Source organism: Phalacrocorax carbo, chromosome 10 (assembly GCF_963921805.1).
Source record: "Phalacrocorax carbo chromosome 10, bPhaCar2.1, whole genome shotgun sequence".
NCBI lineage: Eukaryota > Metazoa > Chordata > Aves > Suliformes > Phalacrocoracidae > Phalacrocorax > Phalacrocorax carbo.
Genome location: NC_087522.1, coordinates 18,321,952 through 18,343,163, shown reverse-complemented (window position 1 = coordinate 18,343,163; position 21,212 = coordinate 18,321,952). Strand labels below are relative to the sequence as shown.

The window sequence follows — 21,212 nt, the reverse complement described above, 5'->3', positions numbered from 1 at the left end:
ACACTGAATACTAGTGATCCCGTTGTGGCTATTTTACTAATTACACAAGCTTGTATTCCCAATACAGGTAGTTAAGTAGAAGAATAGTCAATTAAAAGACTAAAGCAATTATGTGTGCAATTTTTCAGGAAATCTGAGGGGGAAAACCACTGGAAGAACAAAACCACTCTTCAAGTTTACATTTGTTGGGTAGAGAACCAAGCGTTCAGTTATACAAAGGGAAACATATGACTTTGACCATCATGTCCAACAGAGTTCCTGGAGCAGCCTTAACCAGAGCATTACAGGGGGACTGGTGATCCAGGGACAGCAGAGTCACCAGGCAAAACCTGCACCACAGTGTTTACATAGCTCTTAGGTATATGAGGATATATGAATTCATTCCCTAGTTTCTCCTAACCAACAGGCAGTGTGCCTTTTTAGGATGAGATAGAATTAAAAAAAACCTCTCTTGCTTATGGAGCAGGAAGTTATTTGGACTTGCAAAATCACCCTTAAGGTAAGAGGCCACAGTGATGCCACCAGCACCAGGGGTGGTTCAGCACTTCACCTGAACAAACAGGAGCAGTTTCCTATTGCAGATTTCCAGGCGCTTCCGTGAGACTTCGGATTTTCGTAACTGGCTGTCAGCCAGGGACAACTGTCTTTTCAGTTCCAGGACGTCCTCCTGAGACACGGCCAGAGGAAGAAAAAGGTGATGATGATGGTCCAGTTGTGGCTTTTTGAAACACGAGTTTATGATATTTGCTACAAACAGAAAACCACCGTCCTTTTGGAATGGACAGTGGAATATATACAGATTATAACTCAGACCCAGAGAATATGTTGGCCTTGTGGTCATACACAGCATATAATGTATGTGCTACATTCATTTTCTCCTTTATAAATAGAAGGAGGGGAACCGTGGGTTTTTCCCCAGTCTGAGGGGTTGCATTACCTCTATTTCAGAGACATGTTTTGCTTTCTTCCCCACCAACTGCATCTTCAGTTCTGCAATTTCAGCTTCCAGCAAGTGGATCACTTCCTCATAGTCCTGTTCCGCACTTTGAGCTTGTGTCTGTACGACCTCTGCCAGCTGCAGCTTGCTGTGCAGCGTCCGGTTCTCGGAGAGGAACCCCAGTGCTTTCTGGAAGCAGTGAGAAGTTCTGGTGAATGCACCACATCCACCTCAGCTGCCAACCACCAAAACCACCCCAAGGCCCCCAGCAATCTCTTCACTAACCTGGTTCAGTCTCTGAAGCTCCTCTTCCATTGACTTCTTGCTGTTTTCCACCTCTTTCAGGAGAGACTATGGAAAAAATTTTCATCAGATTAGAAGCAACAAGTGATAGGACATTTTCTAGAAGATGCCCTGGTCTTGTAGCCCTTACCCACCAGAATAATATTTTACAGAAGCAGTCGTGTGCACTCTCCCCCACCACAGTGCTTTTTGGGCTGCGACCTGCATGCCTGCAGAAATCCACCTGGACACCACCGTGGTGCCAACAGCCATGCTGGCAATCTGCAGCTAGGTCAGGATGGGAGGACAGGCGGTGCTTCTGTTATTCATGGACTTGAATTATTTGTGAGACACGTTTTTGGACTTTTAAATATATTTACCCACTGCTAAAAAGTGACTGCATACTTTCAGTACAGGCAATTAAGGAGAGCTGAGGGTGAGAGTCTCCTTTGTAACGAGGAATGTGCATAATGCAAACTGGTGACTTCTCAAGAGGGACAGGCTACGCCATTACCCTCGTGTACAACTACAGCGAGCTAAAGCAGAAGGCACCAGTCAAGAAATCTGCTCAGAGAAGAGGCTCCACCTTTAGCTTTCGGACTTCTTGCCGCAGATCCATCATTTCCAGCTGCAGCTGCTCCAGCTCCTCATTGCCATTACAGCTGAGAGCATCGAAGGTCTGCAAGGCAGAGGGACAGACAGCATCACGCACCGCTTATGCTTTATGACAAGCATGGGGTTATATGGCAGGCATATTGTTTTCCTTACCCAGAATAACAATGAATCAAAATAACTTTGAAAAGGAGTCAGCATTTTTATGCAACAGATCAAAGGGCACATTAAATAATTCAACTGCAGGGTTTTTTTTCACCCCACAGGATTTCACTCTCTGATCCCTGACAGCTGGAATAGCTGTGCTACAGTGAACCTTCCTTTTGTGAACGAAGTGAAATTAGTTGGAATTGATTAATTATGGCTTATTTTCCTTCTGCATCACTGCGAGGCAGCTTCCTTCATATCATCCCATAGATATTGTTATTTCCTTATTAAAAATGAGAAGTTTGAGGTCTTTTATATAATTTCCTATCATCAAAATTATTAGTGCATAGTTCTGCCTTCTCTTTATAACTTTAGAACGATCAGAAAATGGTAATTTAGCTTTTCCCGTCTCAGAATTTCATGGATTTCACATAGAAGATTCACGGAGTCAATGCAGGAGGACTGGCTGACCGGAGAGTGAAAAGCCGATGTATCCAGCAAACTGGCCACTTCGTGTTGCGTGAAGAGCATGGAGTTAGAATCCAGACCAGCCTTGTCCAGCTCGTCCTGCATCAGATCCCTGAGCACTTGGAGAAGATCTGCGAGAAAGAATCAGTTTTACCAGGCTGAGAGAGAAAAGCACTGTGTGTTAGGAGAAAATGCTGCCGATTCTGGGGATATCCACTTACAGCCAAGCAGAGCAGGTTTAGAGAGGCCAAACAGTTTTCTCTAAAACTCCTAGGTTCTTCGGCAATCCCACCAAGCTTAAATAAGTTGTTGACGATCTTTACCAGACTCTTATTTCTTATCCAATTAAAACAAATGAAATTTTTAAAACTCAAAAACCCCAGATATTTTCACAGTGGAGTTTTTGCTATCATGGTTTAAAATTTTAAGCCAAAACCACATTTCTCAAACAAAAGGCACACACCTGCCTGCTGGCATTTCTCATTCTGCTGATTTAAACAAAAAACAACTCAATGACTTCAGCACTTAGAAAAGGTGTTAAACTGACATAACTGAAAATCTAGGCTCATTTTGATTTCAGACATGGAGGAAAGCATGGTGTGAGGGGCTGCAAGGGACAGGCGGGAGCCAGTGCAGCAGAGGGGAGGTGGCACCGGGGTCCCAGCGCCTCCAGTCCTCAGCCCCTGCACTGCAGCAGGAGCCAGAGCCTTTCTGCAAGAGCAGCATCTTCGCTGCCAGCACATTTGCCAAATACCCCTAATTATCCTTATTTCTATTGCCAGAAATAACAAAGCCAGTCGCTCTTAGGAGAGACGTGTGGTTCTGTGTCCCATCGCTCACTCTGTACAAAAACATCCATCCAAGAGGTGTTGTGCTTTGCAAGTCTGTTCTGTCCTGGGGGGTGTGTGTGACTTTGCTGATGGCTTTGACTTTTTGTGAAAAAACTTCTGGAAGCAGACTCGGCTGGCCAGATATGCTCTGGCAGGTCACCGAAAGCAGAGCAGGCTTTTATCTTCTGTGTGTCCTCTGGCCAGCTCTTGCTTGGCAAGCTAGGGTTTTAAGGCAAGTGAGGCCTCACACTGACTTCCTTGTATTTTCATTTTACATACGATTCTACCAAGCACCTTCTTTTGTATTTGTGACTTTCCTTAGCTGTTTTGAGGCTATATCAATACCCTGCTGGGTGTCTTACCTGCCACCTTTCAGCAGATGCCTCTGTCCTTTCTCAAACCTCCAGCAAAGCTATGCAAGAATGAAAAAGCCCATCACGCGCAGAGCTGCCTGCTCACCTCCATAGGCCACCGTCCCCTGTGAGTCTGTGGTCAAACTTTGCCGTAACTGCCTCTTCTTCTCCTCAGTCACATCCAGACCAAGGTACTGCAGAACCTTGAGCAGAAACATTAAGCCTTTAAAAAGAAAAATACTGGAAAGACAATGCTTTGAAGTAGGTGCTGGGAAGATACTTGGTGCTGGGTTTTCTGCTGGAAGTGGCTCTCCAGGCAGCATCTCCCAAAGGAGCAGGCTGGGGCTGGTTTTCCAGTCACTTCTTTCTTACATGTGTACAGAAATGCCTGTTCCTGAAGTCAGGGACATGTTCACACCCCTCCAAGAATATTTTATACAGATTTGCTGCTAAGAAAAACTGTCACGAGCTTTATCAAAAGCCAGTGGAGCTGTAGTAAAGCTCAGCTGCCAAGAACTCTGCCATTCTTTCCTTTGATGCCCAGGAATTGTGTTTGGGAGCGAGAAAATAAAAGCTATTCACAGAGTATTTCCTGTGGCAACAGGAGACATTCGAACATTCTCTTTCTCCACTGCACCTTTTGCTCTCTCATTATGTCTGATGCCCTGTCTCCTACTGATATTTATCAATTCAACCCCAGGCAGCTTTTAAAAGACAAAGTCAAGCTCAGCAGACTCTGGGAAAGAGCACAAGTTAAACGCTTGCCTGTCCCAGGCTGCACCTGCGGCTCCTGCTCACACATGTACAGCACCTCCTGCATGGTCCCCTGGAAGAGGGATGGACATGAGTCCTTGCTCTCGACTCCATCACCAGCAAGCCCATGGGACCCATCTGCTCTGACACGCTGCCTGCAAGGCCCGTTTGAGTCCCACCGCCTGCTCCTCTGCCCGCCACGCCTGCACAAGGCAGTGCTGCAGGCTCCAGGGCTCGGGATGCCCTAATCCTCAGGCTGCAGGTGTTGGCATTTGGTGTGGGCCACCCCAAAACCATCTCAGGTTGTGCTGGTCAGCGTGCATGACCCTGGCACCACTGCAGCTGCCCACTCATAACACTGGCTTTAAAAAGGGGAAGCCAAGCGCCCCCAGTCCTCCCACCAAAGAGGAGCTGCTTTTATACCCATGACGAGGAGAGGTCGCTGTGAAAATGCAATCCTAAATCCTACTTTAGGAGAATTATGCAGGCTTAAAGGAACGTTCCTCTTTGCGTGCTGCCCTCTCGGGAGGCGAGAGCAGCAGAAGGGCAAGCGCTGCATCTGCCGTCGGGTGGCAGCAGATGCTCATCGCATCGGGTCCGCCTTGGAGTCCCCGGCCCTGCAGAAGGGGCTGCGTTCCTACGCTCTCCCCTCACCCCCAAATCCAGCAATACCTGGGAGCATGTCTCTCCAAGGGCACTCTGCTCTTCACCAGCGTGTTGGTGAGCAAATGGGCAGCTCTTTGATGCCCTGCCTTTTGATGGTACCCCTGGAATATATTTTCCATAAAATTATGAAAGGAGCAGCGGTTCCGGCTGGATCCTCAGCGAAATATCTCATATTTCAGCCTGCCCTCGCCCACACCAGGCTGCCCGAGGTCACCCCAGCAGCAACAGCAGCATCAGAAAGTTTGGAGGGCAGCTGCCTGCACCCTTAGCCCTGAGTCAAATGCATTACATCCAAGGGAGATGCAACTGTCAGGAGGAGATTTTCTGGAGCTCCCCAGAGCATTGAGAAATAGCCAAGATGAACCAAGGTGTGTTTAAATGCCCCTTCGGACATGATCAGGGTGTTCTGTGCAAACAGGCAGGCTGCTTCTCTTAGCCTATTGCTATTCAGGCTTGCATTTTTTAATCCCTCCCAAAAACCAAGCACGTAGTGACCCCTATGCTAGTACCTGGCCCAGTCCTCACATGTCTGACTGGAGCAAGAATCAAAGCTGAAAGGTCTCGATCAGTTCTTTCACAGAAAAACAATATGAGGAGGCCATTCACATAAGCTTATTTTGTTTGCCAGTAACATCACAGCTTGAAGCAGGGAGGCGTCATGCCAGTGGACTATATTCTGTGTAGTGCACCTCGGGAGAGGACTGAGAGGAAACCTCGCTTTCAGGAGAGGGACCCATTCCACTTACCAGTTCCAATTTCCCATCCTTGAGCCTGATATGGGGATCCAGTGCTACTTTTGGTTTGGTGCCTGAAGCTGCTTTATGATTAGATGCTGAAGTGGGTGCTGAAAAGCCGAAAATAAATGTTAATGGAAGAGCACTTGGGTGGAGGAAAGAGGTGCCTGCAAAGAAAAATTCATGTTGTTGCATGAAATATAAAGTGTGTGCATCAGGCCAAAAGTCAAAGACTGGGATTTACTGGATCCAGTCCTGGAAGGTTCAACTAGGCCACAGTTGAAAATACTTGATACTGGGGCAAACCCTTACTGAAACTGGGCTTCTGCACAATTTAAAATGGGATGTTTCATTCAAGGACCTAGGACTGAAAAAATAGCAGTTTGGAAATTTCCAATCACAGGTTTTTGTGGAGTCTTGGGTTCTGTAGCTATGGTGATATATGGAAAAAAAAAATCTGCCTGGATCTTGTCTTCTCTAATTGATTAAGCAAAACTGAAACCCAACATTTTCTAAAATGCAGCCTTGGCTTTCACAACATCCATGGAAAAGGTAATTGACAGATTAAAATTGATGCAGAAAAACACCACTGCAAGGCTTTTTCCCTCCACAAGACAGCAAAAAGCCTTGAACCCTTTTCCCTCAGTTGGGCAGACAGGTTTTTTTGGGTACAAGGAGCCACATGAATTATGAGTCAGACACAGAGGGAGAAAGAGGCAGAAATGGCAGCTGCTTTGCTGGTGAAAAGCTGTCATGAGATCAGAAGAACCAGCTGCTGACAGCTGGCTCATCATTACCAGCACTGCCTTCACAGCTGAAATAGTACAGAGTGCAAGCCCTGCTGCTATGCCCTGCAACTTGTGCTCCTCCATCCCTGGAGGGAACACCACCTTTTCACTACAATTAACCCTTGGCCGTAAGGAACTGTGGAATTCCCTGGGAAAAGGGCTGCAGAAGATGTTACTCACTTGGGAGCTCCCCTGCCAGACTCCAGAAAGGTGCAGGACTGCTGTGCCTGCAGCCCTGCTGGCTGCCTGCCTGCCCCTGCTCACCCGCAAGCCATCAGCCCAGGTCGGAGACAAAATGCCTTCTCATACCAGTGGCACAGGATTTGCCCAGGGAACAATTTCTTTCACCTGACTGGGATCCGATCAACATCACGGGAGGCCCTGTCTTGCCAAGTAACACTGCTTCTCCTGAACCTCTTGAGCACTCTCACCACACCCTCCTCCACCATCAGGACAGAGACCTGGTGCAAGGAGAAGGCAGCAAGAAGCAGCAGAGGTGCTGCACAAGCATAATCCTTCTAATCTGGGTATTCATCCGCTCTGCTAATAGCAGCAGCTGGGAAGCAGCAAGAGGTAATAAATGGGTTGCTGGTTTGGCCACCAACACTTTACTTTCCAAGTTCAAGGGCAGAACTGTTACCCTTCGATGCATGGCTAATCAGGATTAGCTCCACGTGGCTTTACTGTCAGCTCTGGACATGGAGAGATCCAGGACATCCATCAGGCACCCAGAGAGTGGTGGTCACTCACCCAGGCTCCAAGCCTGGTTGCTACTCCTTCAAAGCCAGTTGTCTGTTTTCATGGATGACACCACTGACACAGAGACTCCTCAGTATTTCATATTAAAAAACCACATGTAATAAAAAAAAGCTAGCTAAGTCAGGAAGGGATTAGGTCATTGCTATTTGCTGGATTGCCTACACGACCCAGGGCTTTGCTCCCCATCACTGGGAGCTCTGGCTGATGGTGGTGGCCACCTAAGAGCCTACCTGGAATCAAGGCTGCAGGATGCTCGGGGCAGGGAGGACAGACCAAGGCCAGTCCCTCTCCCAGGGTCTCTGCAGTGCAGAGCATGGAAGGTGAAGGCTGAAGCCTGCTGAGCTTGCCCAGGGTGAGACAGGCATCCCTGGGAGCAGAGCGCTGACACACACTCATCCCAGCACTGTCTGCTCCCTCTCTCTCACAATAATCCCAGGCATAGACTAAACAAAATTTAACTTGCAATGCTCGCTCTTCACATTCCAGATGGAAATTACAACGTGGCATAGGGATTCACAGGCAGGGCCAGTGCCTTGGTAGCACATGGGGAAGGTCAGACTTATGGTGGGCTGTGCTTGTTAGGGACTCACTAGGGAAAGCCCAGCTTTTCCTCTGGGCAGAAGCAACTTTCATATCATAGGGATGTGGGGTATCTTGCTGGAGGTCATCTCCCTGGACACTGGATCATGAGGGTTATTGAGGTTTCCTGTGATTCCTAAGGGACCTGTGAAGCTGCAGGGTGATTTGAGTTCACCCTCCGATACTGCTATCACACCTATCGGGTGAACAGTAGGTCTTTCCCACAAAAGTTAAGAGTTTAGTACAGGACTCAGAGCATGGAGAGAAAATGTAGCATGGAAAAGTAAGCCAAAAGTGAAGCTTGGATGTAGAGAGAAATCTGACTTAATCAAATCTATAAGCAATTTCCCAATTTGACCAATTGAGGGCAGCCTTAATGCCTGTATAATGCCCAGGGTTGCTGTGTACATTACAACTATCGTTAATTGACTTTTTTTATACCGGGTCTCTCAGGACCACCCATTCCCATCAGAAGGGAATGTTGCTTGCAGTGGGATCTGCTGCCTGCAAGTCTGACATGATCTTTGTACATGGGCAAAGACACTGCTGCAAAGGAGTCACAGGCTGAGAGTAGAAGAATTTTTTGTATCCTATTTCCAGTCCTCTGCATGTCTTAGTAAAGACTTTTGCTACTATGGACAAACATGGACATAATAACGACACGTTGAGTAGCTGCTACCTTCCCTCTCTCCTAGTGGGCTGAGGCTTATTATCACCACATTAGATTCCACTACAGCAGTATAAACACAAAATTAATTTCGTCATCTTCAGCACTGAGGAGACAAGGCTGTGCTTGTCACCCACACAAAGAAAACAATTTAGTAGGACTCGTACCTGAAACAGTAAGCTCTGGTGGGCAAATGTCCGGTGACAAAGAAGGCACAGGAAAATGATTTTCACGTCTATTCTAGAAAAAGAAGACAAAACAGCACAGGCAATCGCTAAGCAGAATCTTTTGGTGTGAATAAAAAGCAGAAGACAGAGGAGTTTAACAGAGAGGAACCCATCTGGCCCATAAAGTGCAAAGGCACCACATACACCTGGTGTGCAGATGGGCCAAAAGAAACTCCAGGGGTTTCTGTGGGAGCATTTGGCACAGGCACGTTCCTGAGCCATCTCAAAATCTCTGGTCACACACAGAAAACCAAGTTTGTCATTACTGTAATTGAGAGCTGAGGATGAATTTGACCTTGCATGCCTTCTCCATAGAGGTTTTCCCTAAAGCTCTGCATCCAACACACCAGTGGGGTCTTGATTCTGACCATGGCCAGTTGTATTATTTACCCAAAACACATAATTATAACAGTGACATTGCCCACCCTTTAAGTGCCAGGTCACGGCTGAAAGCACAAGTAAGAGGGAAAAATAGAGTCACAGAGTGGATATGCTGAGCACCACCAAGACGGTGTTTCCATAGCTGGGAACTTACCTGCAGAGAGAGGCACAGGACTGGGGCTGAAGACATACAGACAGGTAGCACAGGTGCCTGAGCACGTTTCGCTAATGAGGAAGCCTAGACCTCATTAAAAGTTCCATCTTCTAGCAGCAAAGTGAATTTAATTCCAGCCAGCAGTGTAATTTTATGTAGGTGCACAACATTACACAAGCACACCTTCTGCTGGATGATGAAGGATCTAACTGTACTATTCAGCTATATGTATATGGACTAAGGCTGACTTCCATAAGCATGTCTCCAGCCTGGTACACCCAAAGGCTACATATCTATGACATTCTTGCAAGTCCATGAGTCCACAGGGTATGGAAAGAAAGACCTTTTGTGAATGATGCTTGTATGAAAGGAACATCCAGTCGGCCTTTTCTGAAAGAAGTGTATGTGGAAGAGGGCAGAAGATACACCCAGCACTGCACCAGTCCAGGAGAAGAGTGACAAATGCACAGAATCCAGCCACAGACCTAAATTATTGTGAAGGTTGTGTGGTTAAACCCTGTCTCACCACACGCAGCTCAAGCACTTGTCTCTGCAAACACAACATGGAGCTAGGCTTCACAGGAAGAATGAACCTGGCTTATCATTAGACTAGTGAAGAACAGAAATGGGCTGCTTAGGAACACTGCGGATTCATCCTCATCAGAGGTCTTTAAGAACAAAGAGTTGTTCCTGCCTTTGGGTAGGAGACTAGATCAAACTGACTCCTGAGATCCCTTCCAGCTCTATGACTGCTATTGAATGAGATGCAGGTTGCTATCCACAGAAGGGTTTTGGTTTTTTTACAACCTGAGACTTCTGAAACAGGTCTAAATGCAGGCCCTGGAGATGAAACTCATCTCATTACCTCCACAAATCCTTTGGCGCCTCAAACCCAAGACAGAAGAAACAATATTTCAGATTTAAAACACCTGGCTGTAAAACAGGGCTACATACACCTGCATTGCAGACTTTCTACCATCCAGAAGGACTGCCATGGAGTCCCTAAAGAAGAGTTTTATGATCAAAGAAAGGTCACACGACTGATGTCTTTGGTCTTAGATATGAACTTCAACCTACCTCTGGGGACCTCACATGGACCTTCAGTCTGCAGGAACTCAGACCGTTTCCCACAGCCTTTGGGGGTGGCGACGGGATGTTGTTATGAACTGACAGTCCAGGATGTAACCGTCCCCTTCCAGGAATAAAGGCCACTTCTGTGTTTCCCTCATGTCTTAAACAAACAACAAATACAGAATATTTTATTAACAACAACAACAAAAAAGCACAACTTCAATTTGCAGAACTTCCATGCCCATGGTACTTTCTCCAGGATAATCCCTCTTGAGCCCATGTAGCCTGTACCAGTGTAGTTGGATCTCCACCAGCTGGGTTGCTTGTTTGAACTTCAGTTCTGTTGCAGAACTCTGCTGGGCAGTGATAGGGGATATTTGTGAGGACCAGAGCATTGGGAAAGTCTGGATTACCCTTCAGGATGATCTATGCATTCAAGATGTCCTTATATGATCACCTATCAGGACCAATCTGAAGCATCATTTAAGACTAATAATCCTCATGCTTCCTGAAGCCAAACATTGGTATGACATGAAGAGTTTTTGCCTAAGACTCAACAGCACCATGATGCTGATGGGAAATATGTTACATGCCTACCTGAGTTTGGCTTTTGCAATTATTTTTCTGGCCTCTTCATGTGTGCTGCCCACCAAAGAATCTTTGTTGATAGCGATTAGTTGGTCACCAGGTCGGAGCCGACCATCCTAAAAAAAGAAGGAGAAAGTCAGAGCATTGGAAAGGAATGTCCCTCTGTCCAAAGCCTTCTCCTGCAACACAAATCCTCATTAGTCTGTGCAATGCATTATTCATCTATTCTTAGAAAAGCTGCTTCTTCAGAACAGCTACAGCTTCTAGGAGGGGTCTCCATTGCAAAGTCACTGAGGGTCTCCACACTGACTTACCTTGTAACAGTCGCCATCTGGCACAAGCTCTTGAACATAAATCATGGGGCCATCAGGCCTGTTAGATCCACCACTGATTGTCAGCCCTAAGCCGGAGGATTTTGCTATAGAAATGGTCTGGATTCCTGATTCAATGGAGTAGCTGCAAGGGAGAGATGTTAGTAGGTGACTCAAGGTGACCTGATCTATTTTCCCCTGTTGCTGAACAAACTCTGCCTGGCATGACCTTTCTAACTTCTCCCAACCTTTTCTGTCCCTGTATCTCTTCTTTCACCCAACCTTGGAAAGAGGAGGTGAGGACTCCTGTTTCTTAGCAGATATTGTTCAGCATTAAGTGACTGGCTTGCATAATCTCAAATGCTGGGCAATATTCATTTGCAATTAGAAAATAAAGAGAGAAGAAACTAAAGGTTTAACCAGAATATATTTGGCACTCCTGGTTTTTATAGCCAAAAGCATTCAAAGGATCAATGTAATTATTGTTCAACTCCAGTTAAATCACCCGACAGCAATTTACAGATTGGTCAACTATGAAGCAACCCTTAGCAAACATCAAAGTGAAGCTCAGGATACACAGCTATGTCTTCACCAAGGTCTGGAGTCAAAACCTTGCAAAATGCCCTAAGAAGTGAGCCCTTAAGCACATTTATAGCAACACCCACCATACTGTGATTTACTTCTGTGGCAGTGGTACAGACAACTCACCCAGTCAAGGAGATACTGCGAATGGAGCGGTGGCTGAGTTGGACCCTACCCTCAAAGAGCTGCCTGCTAGACAGGACCCAACATGCCACCAAGACTGGGACATGGCAGGTGGCTCCCTGCAGGGAAGGAGGTTTAGCAATTGCAGTAAGAGCTTGTGGGAGCAGAGATTTCATTGACCACCCACAGGCTGGTGGGAACAACTGGACAGCATCGCAACAGGGAGGTTTTGGGGAAGGATTTGGTGGGATCTAAGAGCCAGTAAGCCCTTTCCTCCTAATGGGCTGCATGCAACTGGCAATTTTCCTTTTCAGTCTATTTCCACAGCAGCCACTCACCAAACAGTCTACAGTTACTGGCCCTCCTTAAGTTATCTGATAACTTAAGATGCAACGACAGCTGTGCATCCTGTGGCTCACAGTGACAGCAGTGCATAACTGCCCTGTGTTCCTCAGCAGTGCCATCCCCAGCGGTCAGACGCCCCAGTGACAGACCTGCATGCATCCAGCACTCCCCAAACCGGCAGTGGGCCGCGGGGAGAGCCAGCTGGCTATATGGGGGAAAGAGACTGCACTCATGCAGCATGCATCTTAGTCTTGTAGAAAAACATCGCTCCAAGAAATATTTTAAGAAAAAAATGTCACAAAATGTAACATTAAACCCTCCACTCAAATCAAAATATCAGACACTATCTGGGGTGACAATCATATCTGGGTCCTGTTGCTCAAAGGGGTGGCAGGACCTCACATGAGAGGTCGCAGCCTGGGGACAACCTGCGGTGAGCAGAAGGGATAGCAGCCACATGCATGAAAAGACCTGTGGCCCAAATTACATCTCCACAGCTGACCACCAATGCTCAGCTGCAGTCAACGGTCTGTGATTTCAAATGGCTCATGCTGCTCCCAGGAGACAACCACTCAGGTCTGGCACTGTCATGGAGACAAGCAGAACACGGCACAGTGTGGCAGCACTGAGTGAGGAGGCCACCGAGTCAGGTCCCCTCTAGCCTATATTGCAGCCTGCGGTGGGTTAACAGCAGAGCAAGGGTGTCTGCTTTGTCCAAACCAACTGCCAAGCAGATGAGCTGGCCTCTCCTCTGTAAGGGTCCCTCACTCCATGCAAGCAGCTTAAACCTCTGGTGCCAAATATTTGTCCTTTGCAAATCCTTAATAAAGAACTGGTATTTAGCAAGAGGATTTACTGGTTCTGCAGTGAGGACTGATTCTTTTTACCAGCGACTTGGCTTGTTTATGTTGGCAAAAGAAGGGAAGCTGCAAGCCCTGGGGACAAATGGTCCCAGTTCCACGATGGTTAACACCCTTCAAGCTGGCCTTCTTGAGAAGGGCAACCCCAAGCACCCCGGAGGTGAGACTCGGCAGAAAAACAAGCTCTGCCCATCCAAACCTCTGACCCTGCGAAATATGAAAGGGACAGATGACCACATGAAAACACATGCTCCAGGAGATGCTCTGCAGACAAAGGATGTGGTGTCTGTAGGCAGCTGCTGTTCACACCAAAGCAAAGGGCTTTGGGAGCGTTTGCATTGAGAGGCCAGTGCTTGTGCTCTTGTTGCACGATGTCAACATGCCAGAAGCAGGGCAGGAGAAAACAAGCTCCTGAAACAACTTCTGAAAGCACCACTGACCTTGCAGAAACACTCCACTCATTACATGGTTTATAAAGGGGATGTGCAGGGTCCTCTCAGCTGGCTGTAAGCCACAGCTTCACCCCGGGTTTCAGAGGGGAGGAAGAGGAGCAGTTGCATTTTTAACCATATCACAGACATATTGACTGCCTCAACAGGGAAGCCTTTCAGCTCTTGGGCACAGGCTTCCCAGGAACAGTCAAGATGCCACCATGACAAGGACTTCTAGGAGATGCTGTGGTTTCCTAGCCATTGTGGTGATACAATGATCTAGAAGACATAAGACAAAGATATAGATATAGAAAGACATAAGACAAAGACAAAGACATATAAAAACATATAGACAAAGACATATAGAAAGACATAAGACAAAGCAGTTCTTCAGACACTGGAAGTATTTACTGGATCTACCCCTAAGATGGTGTTAGACATTTGGTGATGCCTTCATGACTGACCAAGGGACAGGTTTTGCGGGGCCGGCCCCACGTGACCCGTACATACTGTGTGTGAGGGGGGTGTGCCGGGTTTCCGATGAAGGGGCCGTGGGAATTGGCGGGGCTCAGCAGCAGCGGGCTCTGAGACCGTGAGGAGGAGCCCGAGGATGTACTTTCCAGGTATCGACCTGAACAGCAAAGTCAGACTCAGTCCAGGGAACACAAATACTCCATCATCACCCTCCTCCCCTGCTCTACCACTGAGAGCTGACACCATTTTCCTAGCTTTTTGGGGAAAACCACATGGTAGTTAAAGACATCAGTATATCGCTCATGGAGAGGAAACATTCAGCCTCCTCGGAACAACTCCAGTGTGGGACTGTCACCCCCCTGACAGCCACAGGGGAAGTGTTGGCAGCCTTCTGGTGGTATAGCAAGCCAGATGGGCACCTTCTTTCCCCATGCACACATGATTTGATATGCTGGCACCTGGCTTAGGTTAAACTTGTTGCATCTCATTAAACATTTCCCATTTGCAAGTGAAAAAAAATGATCTCTGAATGAATGATTGCTGAAATGCTTTGAAATCCATAATAGAAAGCTGCACCTGCACGGACGGGTATTGCTGGGGTTACCTGCCTGGCCTGTCAGTTAGGCAGAGTCTGGGGACTGGGGAAGCTGTTGTGACCCCAACTCAATTCTCCCTTTCTCACCCCAAGGAGGCTAGCTTACTGCCTTGCTTTCTGCTTGCTCTGTGCTGGCAGGACCGGCCATGCACGCTGCTCTGCACTAAGTGCTTGCAATAAGGATGAGCAGGACTTCTCTTCCTTCAAACCTCCACCCAAACACCTACACAAATCCAACCAAAATTCCTTCACAATAACACTGGGATAAAGATGACTCTCGGCAGAGAGGGGCTTTTGGTTTCCCCCTAATGACATGCTGAGCTACTCACTACCTCCATGCAGGACTGGCGAGCTCCGCGCTGAGCCTGTATTGCTCTGGGAGCCGAACTTCTCCAGCAGCTCAGAGAACTCTCTCCTGGAAACAAAAACATGGTATAGTCAGCTGCTGCTTAAAACTATTCCCTACCTGATTATATGACAATGGTGCCTCTGATGGCAGTGACTTACTACCGAGTCTATAGGGCCAATGCCCTCCAGCAATGGGGAGCAGACAGAACTTTCTCATGCAGAAGGGTATAATCCTCCTGGTTTCAAGAGGTTGTGCAAGACTTAAGGTCGATAATCAATCTCATGGTAGTGCAGCTTTCCTGTGATGGGCTGGAACTTCAGTGTGCTCCTGCCCCACCCTGGAAAGTGGTCGGGGTGAACATGGGCAAGAGGAGCTGGGAAGGGATGTATGGGCAGGCACTGATGATGTGGACTGCCCTTCCTGAGAGAGAGCAGATGAACACAGGAGCCCTGCCTTGCACCCTGCCCTTCACCCACTGCGCAGACCCTCCCAGGAATCAGCTGGAATAATTTAACCCCCAGCTATAAGGCTCAGAAGGTTTGCCAACAGACCACATAAACAGACTGTCAGAAGGAGCTGTAACTATGTAAACATAAAACAAAAATGCTTGGCCTATTTATGACTCCTTCCAGAATAGTTAAATGTAGATTATTCTCTGGTTTTTTATTCCTTCTTTCCTAGATAGAAAGCAGATCCTGCTAGCTCTTGCTGGGATAAATACGAGAGATGGCTTCTGGAGCACAGGCAAAAGCCACAGCTCACTCTCTGAATCCATCCACAGTGATATCCCTCCATGAACGTTGCAGGATAAACTCTTGGAGCATACAACCTTAACAAACACCTGCACTTGCAAAGCATGCTGGGGCAGTGCAGGCTTCCCAGCAGCTCATGGCTGAAAATGCTGAACCAGCAGGCACGTGCTACATTTACAGATACCGAGATCAGAAAGGCTTGTCAGTGAATTCAAGAACAGGGAAGAATGGCAATCCACAGCATTTAGCATGATCCCTTTGTCTTGAGGTAATCCTGCTGCTTCCTATATTACCTCTCTACAAAGGATAAGCATCCACAACATCCCCTGGAAAGCTGGCTTGGTGCCCAAGTGTCTTCATTAGTGCTTTGCCTCCAGGCTGAGTCTGACCACCATATACCTACCCAAGTGTGTTGAGTCCTTGCTGAGCTGTAACTACCTTTACAGAACACATGAATTGCTTTGCAACCTTCCTTTTCCCAGGTGTAACATGTTGAGTTCTTAAACCAGTAAGAACCACCGTTTACCAGCTCTCGCATCATTTCTTTGAGCTGCCGTGAGCATCTCACATCCTTTTGGATGAGGAGGCACAGAAAGGGGACGCCATGTTCGAGCATCAGCCTGCTGTGCCCGTCCCTGCCACATTGGCTCGTTAGGCAACACAGCTCCCAGGAACATGCTGTCTCTCTATGACTGTGCAGTCTTCTTCATAACCCAAAACTTCTGGATCAATCCAACCTTTTGGCAGAGAGAAGAGCCTCAAGGATGACTAATTTCTTACAGGTGTAATTAAAAAAGCAGCCAGGCAATGAGGAGAGACCCTGAAAGTGTTTCTGTGGCCACAGTAACAACGTTAGATGTCCACTTTGAAGGCACGAAGGAACCCCCATGGGAAGGTGCCTTCTTGATGCTACAACCACAGGAAAAGCCTGGTTATGAGTGGCTAGCTCTCACACTTGACAGTCAGACAAGCTCAAGACATAAATCTGTAGGAAACAAGCCACAGCAAAGTCTCCTCAGCGAAGAGACTGCTCTTACACACAAGCAGACGTTGTGTCATCTGCGTACTTTACCGGGACAGATGTTATATATTATTGGCTAGATTAGAGTCAACAATATTAAATGATGAATCACCAGCTCCTTAGGTTCCTGCTGGAAATGCTTTCAGTAATTTACATTTTCCCATTAACAAACTTCAAAGACCAGTGCCTGCCTTATCTACTATTGCAATCAAATGTCTGCCTCATTCATTCCATTTAATGCTAATTTTAAAACCAGGTGTCACACAGTACTTAGTGGAATGCCTTGGTGAATCCCAATACTTTGCATCAACACTATTGTCTTTATCTACTAAACCCACGACCTTAAAAAAAGACAACTACTTTGTTCAAACCACCACCTCCCTTCCACAAAACTGTTCTAACTAGCAGTTTTGTAGGGTTAGACGCTGAAATAGATGTAAAAGCACTGACAAAGTGAAAGGACAGCTTTGACCCTATAGCAGTAGGTCAGCGGTTTGCTGTTCTGTAGTTCCCTGAGTTAAGCCTTGGGTGGGTCTTACCTTTGCAGGATTTTTCCAGTTAGCCTCTGTTTCTAGAGGTGATCCACACACTCCCTTTGCACTAGTAACTCATGCAGTGATGGCCTTATCCCTCCCATGACCTATTGCAATGGCAGGTCTGACTTGCTGGAAGCTAATGTATTATTTCCAGTGGTTGCCAAGCCATCAGCAGCTGGGTTTTTGTTTTGGGCTAGGTGTTTCTGTGGTCATCTTTTGTTACACTTTCCTAGATAATAATCATGAGAGCACAGAACAGGTAATGAACTTAAAACAATGGCTAAAAAACTCTTAGTTAATGCAAATGCAACTAGTCTGGCAGCTCTTATGTTCTTAAAACCCTGCTAAACAATGCCAACCCAATCACTGATCCATGCTGTCAAACTCTGTCATAAGCAAGAGCAGGTATGATTTGGGCATTCTTTGTTGTATATTTCATGTCGTTAAGTTCATCCACAAAGCAGTATTTATCATTATTTGCTCAGGAGCCTGAACAACAAGCTCTAAGCCTAGGGTTGCTTTGCTGTAGGGGCGGTGTGACTAAATGCTACATCACAGGTGACTGTCCCGGCTCCTGATTTGTTGGTTAGTACTGCAAGCCCCAGTTCCACCAAGGACATAAACACATGACTAACCTGAAGCACACATTTATCCCAGCAGCAAGCAATACACTTTCTGGTGTCAATCTCCTGAGAATTAATTTTGTGCTCAGTGCTGTATTTGACAGAGTTTACAAGTGGGCAGATGATGCCCAAACAGTGCCGATTAATGAACAAGTACGCTGAAGGAATGCCAACAGGTCTTGCTTTGTGCTTTCAGACACCAAAAGATTTCAAAAGATGTCTTTAATATTTAAAATTTGACCCTTACTAAACCATTCTGAATTGTCAGGTGCCTGCAGGACTAAACCGCCAGCTTTATTTAAAAAAAAATCATGGGGTTGTATTAGGTGGAAAGTTCATTTTAACAATTCCTTCTCCAGCTCTTTTTCATTAAGATGCAGCCATTTGAGGTCTGGAGGATCCCTGCAACAAAGGTCAGGCTGGCGCAGCCTTCAGCCCAGCCCCACAGCGTGGAGTGGGATAATGGGGTTTGCCAGCAGCAGCCAGCTGTAGGCCGACTTTGCTGCAGATTAAGCAGTGGGGGGTCAATCTTCCTGCAGAATGTTGTTGTTTTATCTCATAATACCTTTTCGTCCTGCCCTTTTGCTCTTGGGAGAACAAAGGGTGAATCCTACATCAAAGGTTATGTGAGAGCACAGCGTCTGGAAACCTCAGCTCTGCACCACAGCTGGGGGAGAAAGAGGAGCCTGTGACACCAGATAAATTAATAGTTTGTCTTAAAAAAAGCAAAGCCTGCAGGTCAGTGGGAACTGTGAACCCGAAGCACTGCAAAAGCATCACAAAAGCAGATTTTCTTGCCCCTAGCTCGCAGCAGGTGCAGCATTTCCACTGCTGTCCAGGCAGGATGATGCACTGGAGCAGCAGCTTCAGCATGGAGCCCAAGTCCATCCCAGCACAGACCTGCCAGGGGTGGGGCTGCACAGAGCCAGCACATCCCAAACTGTAAGCCCTCCTGCACTGGCTGTGCTGGGCAGCACATCACAAGCACATCACAGCTGCTTGTCTTTGCTTTCTCATTAACGCCTAGGAAGTGGTGACATGCACACGTACTGCTTCTGTGTTGCATGTTTTTCCCCAGTGACCCTGGGACACCCCAGGCTTGCAGGAGTCAACCCCGCTACTGCCTTCCATTTTAGCACCAAGTGCTCAAACAAACCCATGGGCTGAGCCGCTGTCACATGCAGGGCTCACAGGAAAAAAGGGATTACCTTTCATTCACACCATGCTGGGCACAAACTCCAGCAACAGCCTCTTTGCTGATTCCTGGGTATTGGTTGACATTGGTTGTGCATTTGCAGAAAAGCAAACTGCTTTCCTTACTGCTTCTTGTGCAAGCCCTATTAATACAACAACCCATTTTCACCAAGGTGACTGTGCATATCATGCAGAGATGCAATGTATTTAGCATTTTATCATGCGAGGACAGGAGGTACAGCATAAACTGGCTTTCTCACAGTGATAAACCTGAAAGACCAGGATGGTATCTGTGCAATGCATAGAAACAAGGAACTATTGTAACTTTCAGGCTGAGAATGAATAAACAATAATTATGCATATGCAATAAAATCATCCTCATTAGCTAAATATGAGCACAGACAAAAATCAGAACCAACCATCATCCAAACCCAGTGTGTCCAGCTCTAAATCTGAATTTTCTGCTTTAAGCCCTAGCATTACTGCTGCTCTCTACAGCATGTCTGATGCGACAGGCTGAAAACATGCATCTTATACATGCCAGGACTGAGTTCCATTAAGAGTACAGGTAATTTGGGCCTATAATTAACTCCAGGGACAAATTATAGCATTTATGAGTCAAATTCACCCGAGGGCAACCACAACAAAATGCTACTCAGCTGAGTCACTGGGAAAATTGGCAGGCAGGTTGAATTGTCTTCCAAACCCAGAACCATTATGTTTCTTCCTCCGCATGCCTTGTGCGCTCAGGGTTTATGAAGACGACCTGCATGCGAGTATCTCCAAATACTCTGAATTACACTCCTCCCCGTGTCATTCTCTTGTCTTTCATGTCTCGTGAGCCACTTTGCTGGGCAGTAGGAAGGTGAAAGGCTGCCTTCAACTCACGGGAGATCACAGCACAGCACCTCCGTGGGTATCGCCCACATAGCTGACAGTCCCTGGGAAGCCAGAGAGCCCGTTTCAACCCAGACAGAGGGCTGTCTGCTCGCCCACGCTCAAGGACAGACTTAAAAGATAATAGGGCATCAATAAAATAAAGACAAAACTAAGAAGAAAAAAAAAGTAGAAAGCAGAAAAATCCTTCCCCTGTTGCCACAGCCCTTAATCCTGGAGATATGTATTCATGTATTAAACAGTGTGCGAGCTGATTATGTAAGTGAAATCTCTGCAAATCTTATAAAAAAAAAACAACAAACCAACAACAAAAAAACCCCACAACTGATTACTTCCCTGCTCTTCCACCCGCTAACCTTTTGCAGATTTAACAGATAACTGATGGCAAATGGAGGCCAAATAAATTGCTTAAAGTTTCATTGCCCTCCCAGTCTCCCTCAGTTGGTTTACAGTCAGCTCCTCTGCAGGGTGACTGGGGACTGCCAACAGATGCCCGAAGGAGCTGGACCTGCTGACAAAGCCACGCATGCGTATGCTTTCAGAAACATCTGCTGCAATTTAAGATATTAGGAGGCACATCGAGTTGCCTGAACAGCTTGGACCAGATCAGCATGGGTGAAGGCAGAAAACCTGCTTTGGGGACTCTAGCTGAGAAAAAAAGTGATCCCCGAGCAAGTCCTGCTGCTGCTGGGCACAGGAAGCTGCTCAGCTGTGGAAACCCATCCCTCCTGCTGAGGACCAGCCCCAGCAACAGCTACCCCAGAGGGGACAGTGCAAGATGCCCACCGCCACTTCCACTCCTAAGGCCAGCACAGGGACTGCTGTGACACAGAAGTGCATCCTGCGCATCCTTACTCAGACCAAAAGAGGGTCAAACTCCCGAGTCTAGCTCTGGTGACGTGCCTGCTTCACCCAGTGCTTCCTCAACAGCTATTGAAGGACTGGAGCTAATAAAATAATTTGAGATGTTATTTTCACTGGAAGAGCGGAATAGAGGTAGGTAAAAAGCCTGTCATTAATAGCAAATAATTCTTCCACCAGCATATTACTGTGTCAAAATTAGTCTCACCCCTGTCATTAGAGCACTCTCACTATTCTACTAAGGCAGTAGTGCTTTGCAGCT

General features: G+C 46.9%; 1 protein-coding gene across 1 annotated transcript in view; it reads right to left on the bottom strand.

Annotated features, from left to right (window-relative positions):
- LOC104053934 (syntaxin-binding protein 4) overlaps positions 1–21,212 on the bottom strand; it is a 35,611-nt gene that overhangs the window by 4,329 nt on the left and 10,070 nt on the right. The window contains exons 7-19 of the mRNA XM_064462234.1: positions 15,047–15,132; positions 14,159–14,279; positions 11,311–11,452; positions 11,006–11,112; positions 10,415–10,568; positions 8,743–8,815; positions 5,795–5,892; positions 3,736–3,832; positions 2,450–2,577; positions 1,806–1,898; positions 1,223–1,288; positions 938–1,126; positions 551–667 (exon numbers count right to left, since the gene is read on the bottom strand). Coding sequence (XP_064318304.1) covers positions 551–667; positions 938–1,126; positions 1,223–1,288; positions 1,806–1,898; positions 2,450–2,577; positions 3,736–3,832; positions 5,795–5,892; positions 8,743–8,815; positions 10,415–10,568; positions 11,006–11,112; positions 11,311–11,452; positions 14,159–14,279; positions 15,047–15,132 — 1,471 coding nt within the window. The remainder of the gene's footprint in view (positions 1–550; positions 668–937; positions 1,127–1,222; positions 1,289–1,805; positions 1,899–2,449; positions 2,578–3,735; positions 3,833–5,794; positions 5,893–8,742; positions 8,816–10,414; positions 10,569–11,005; positions 11,113–11,310; positions 11,453–14,158; positions 14,280–15,046; positions 15,133–21,212) is intronic.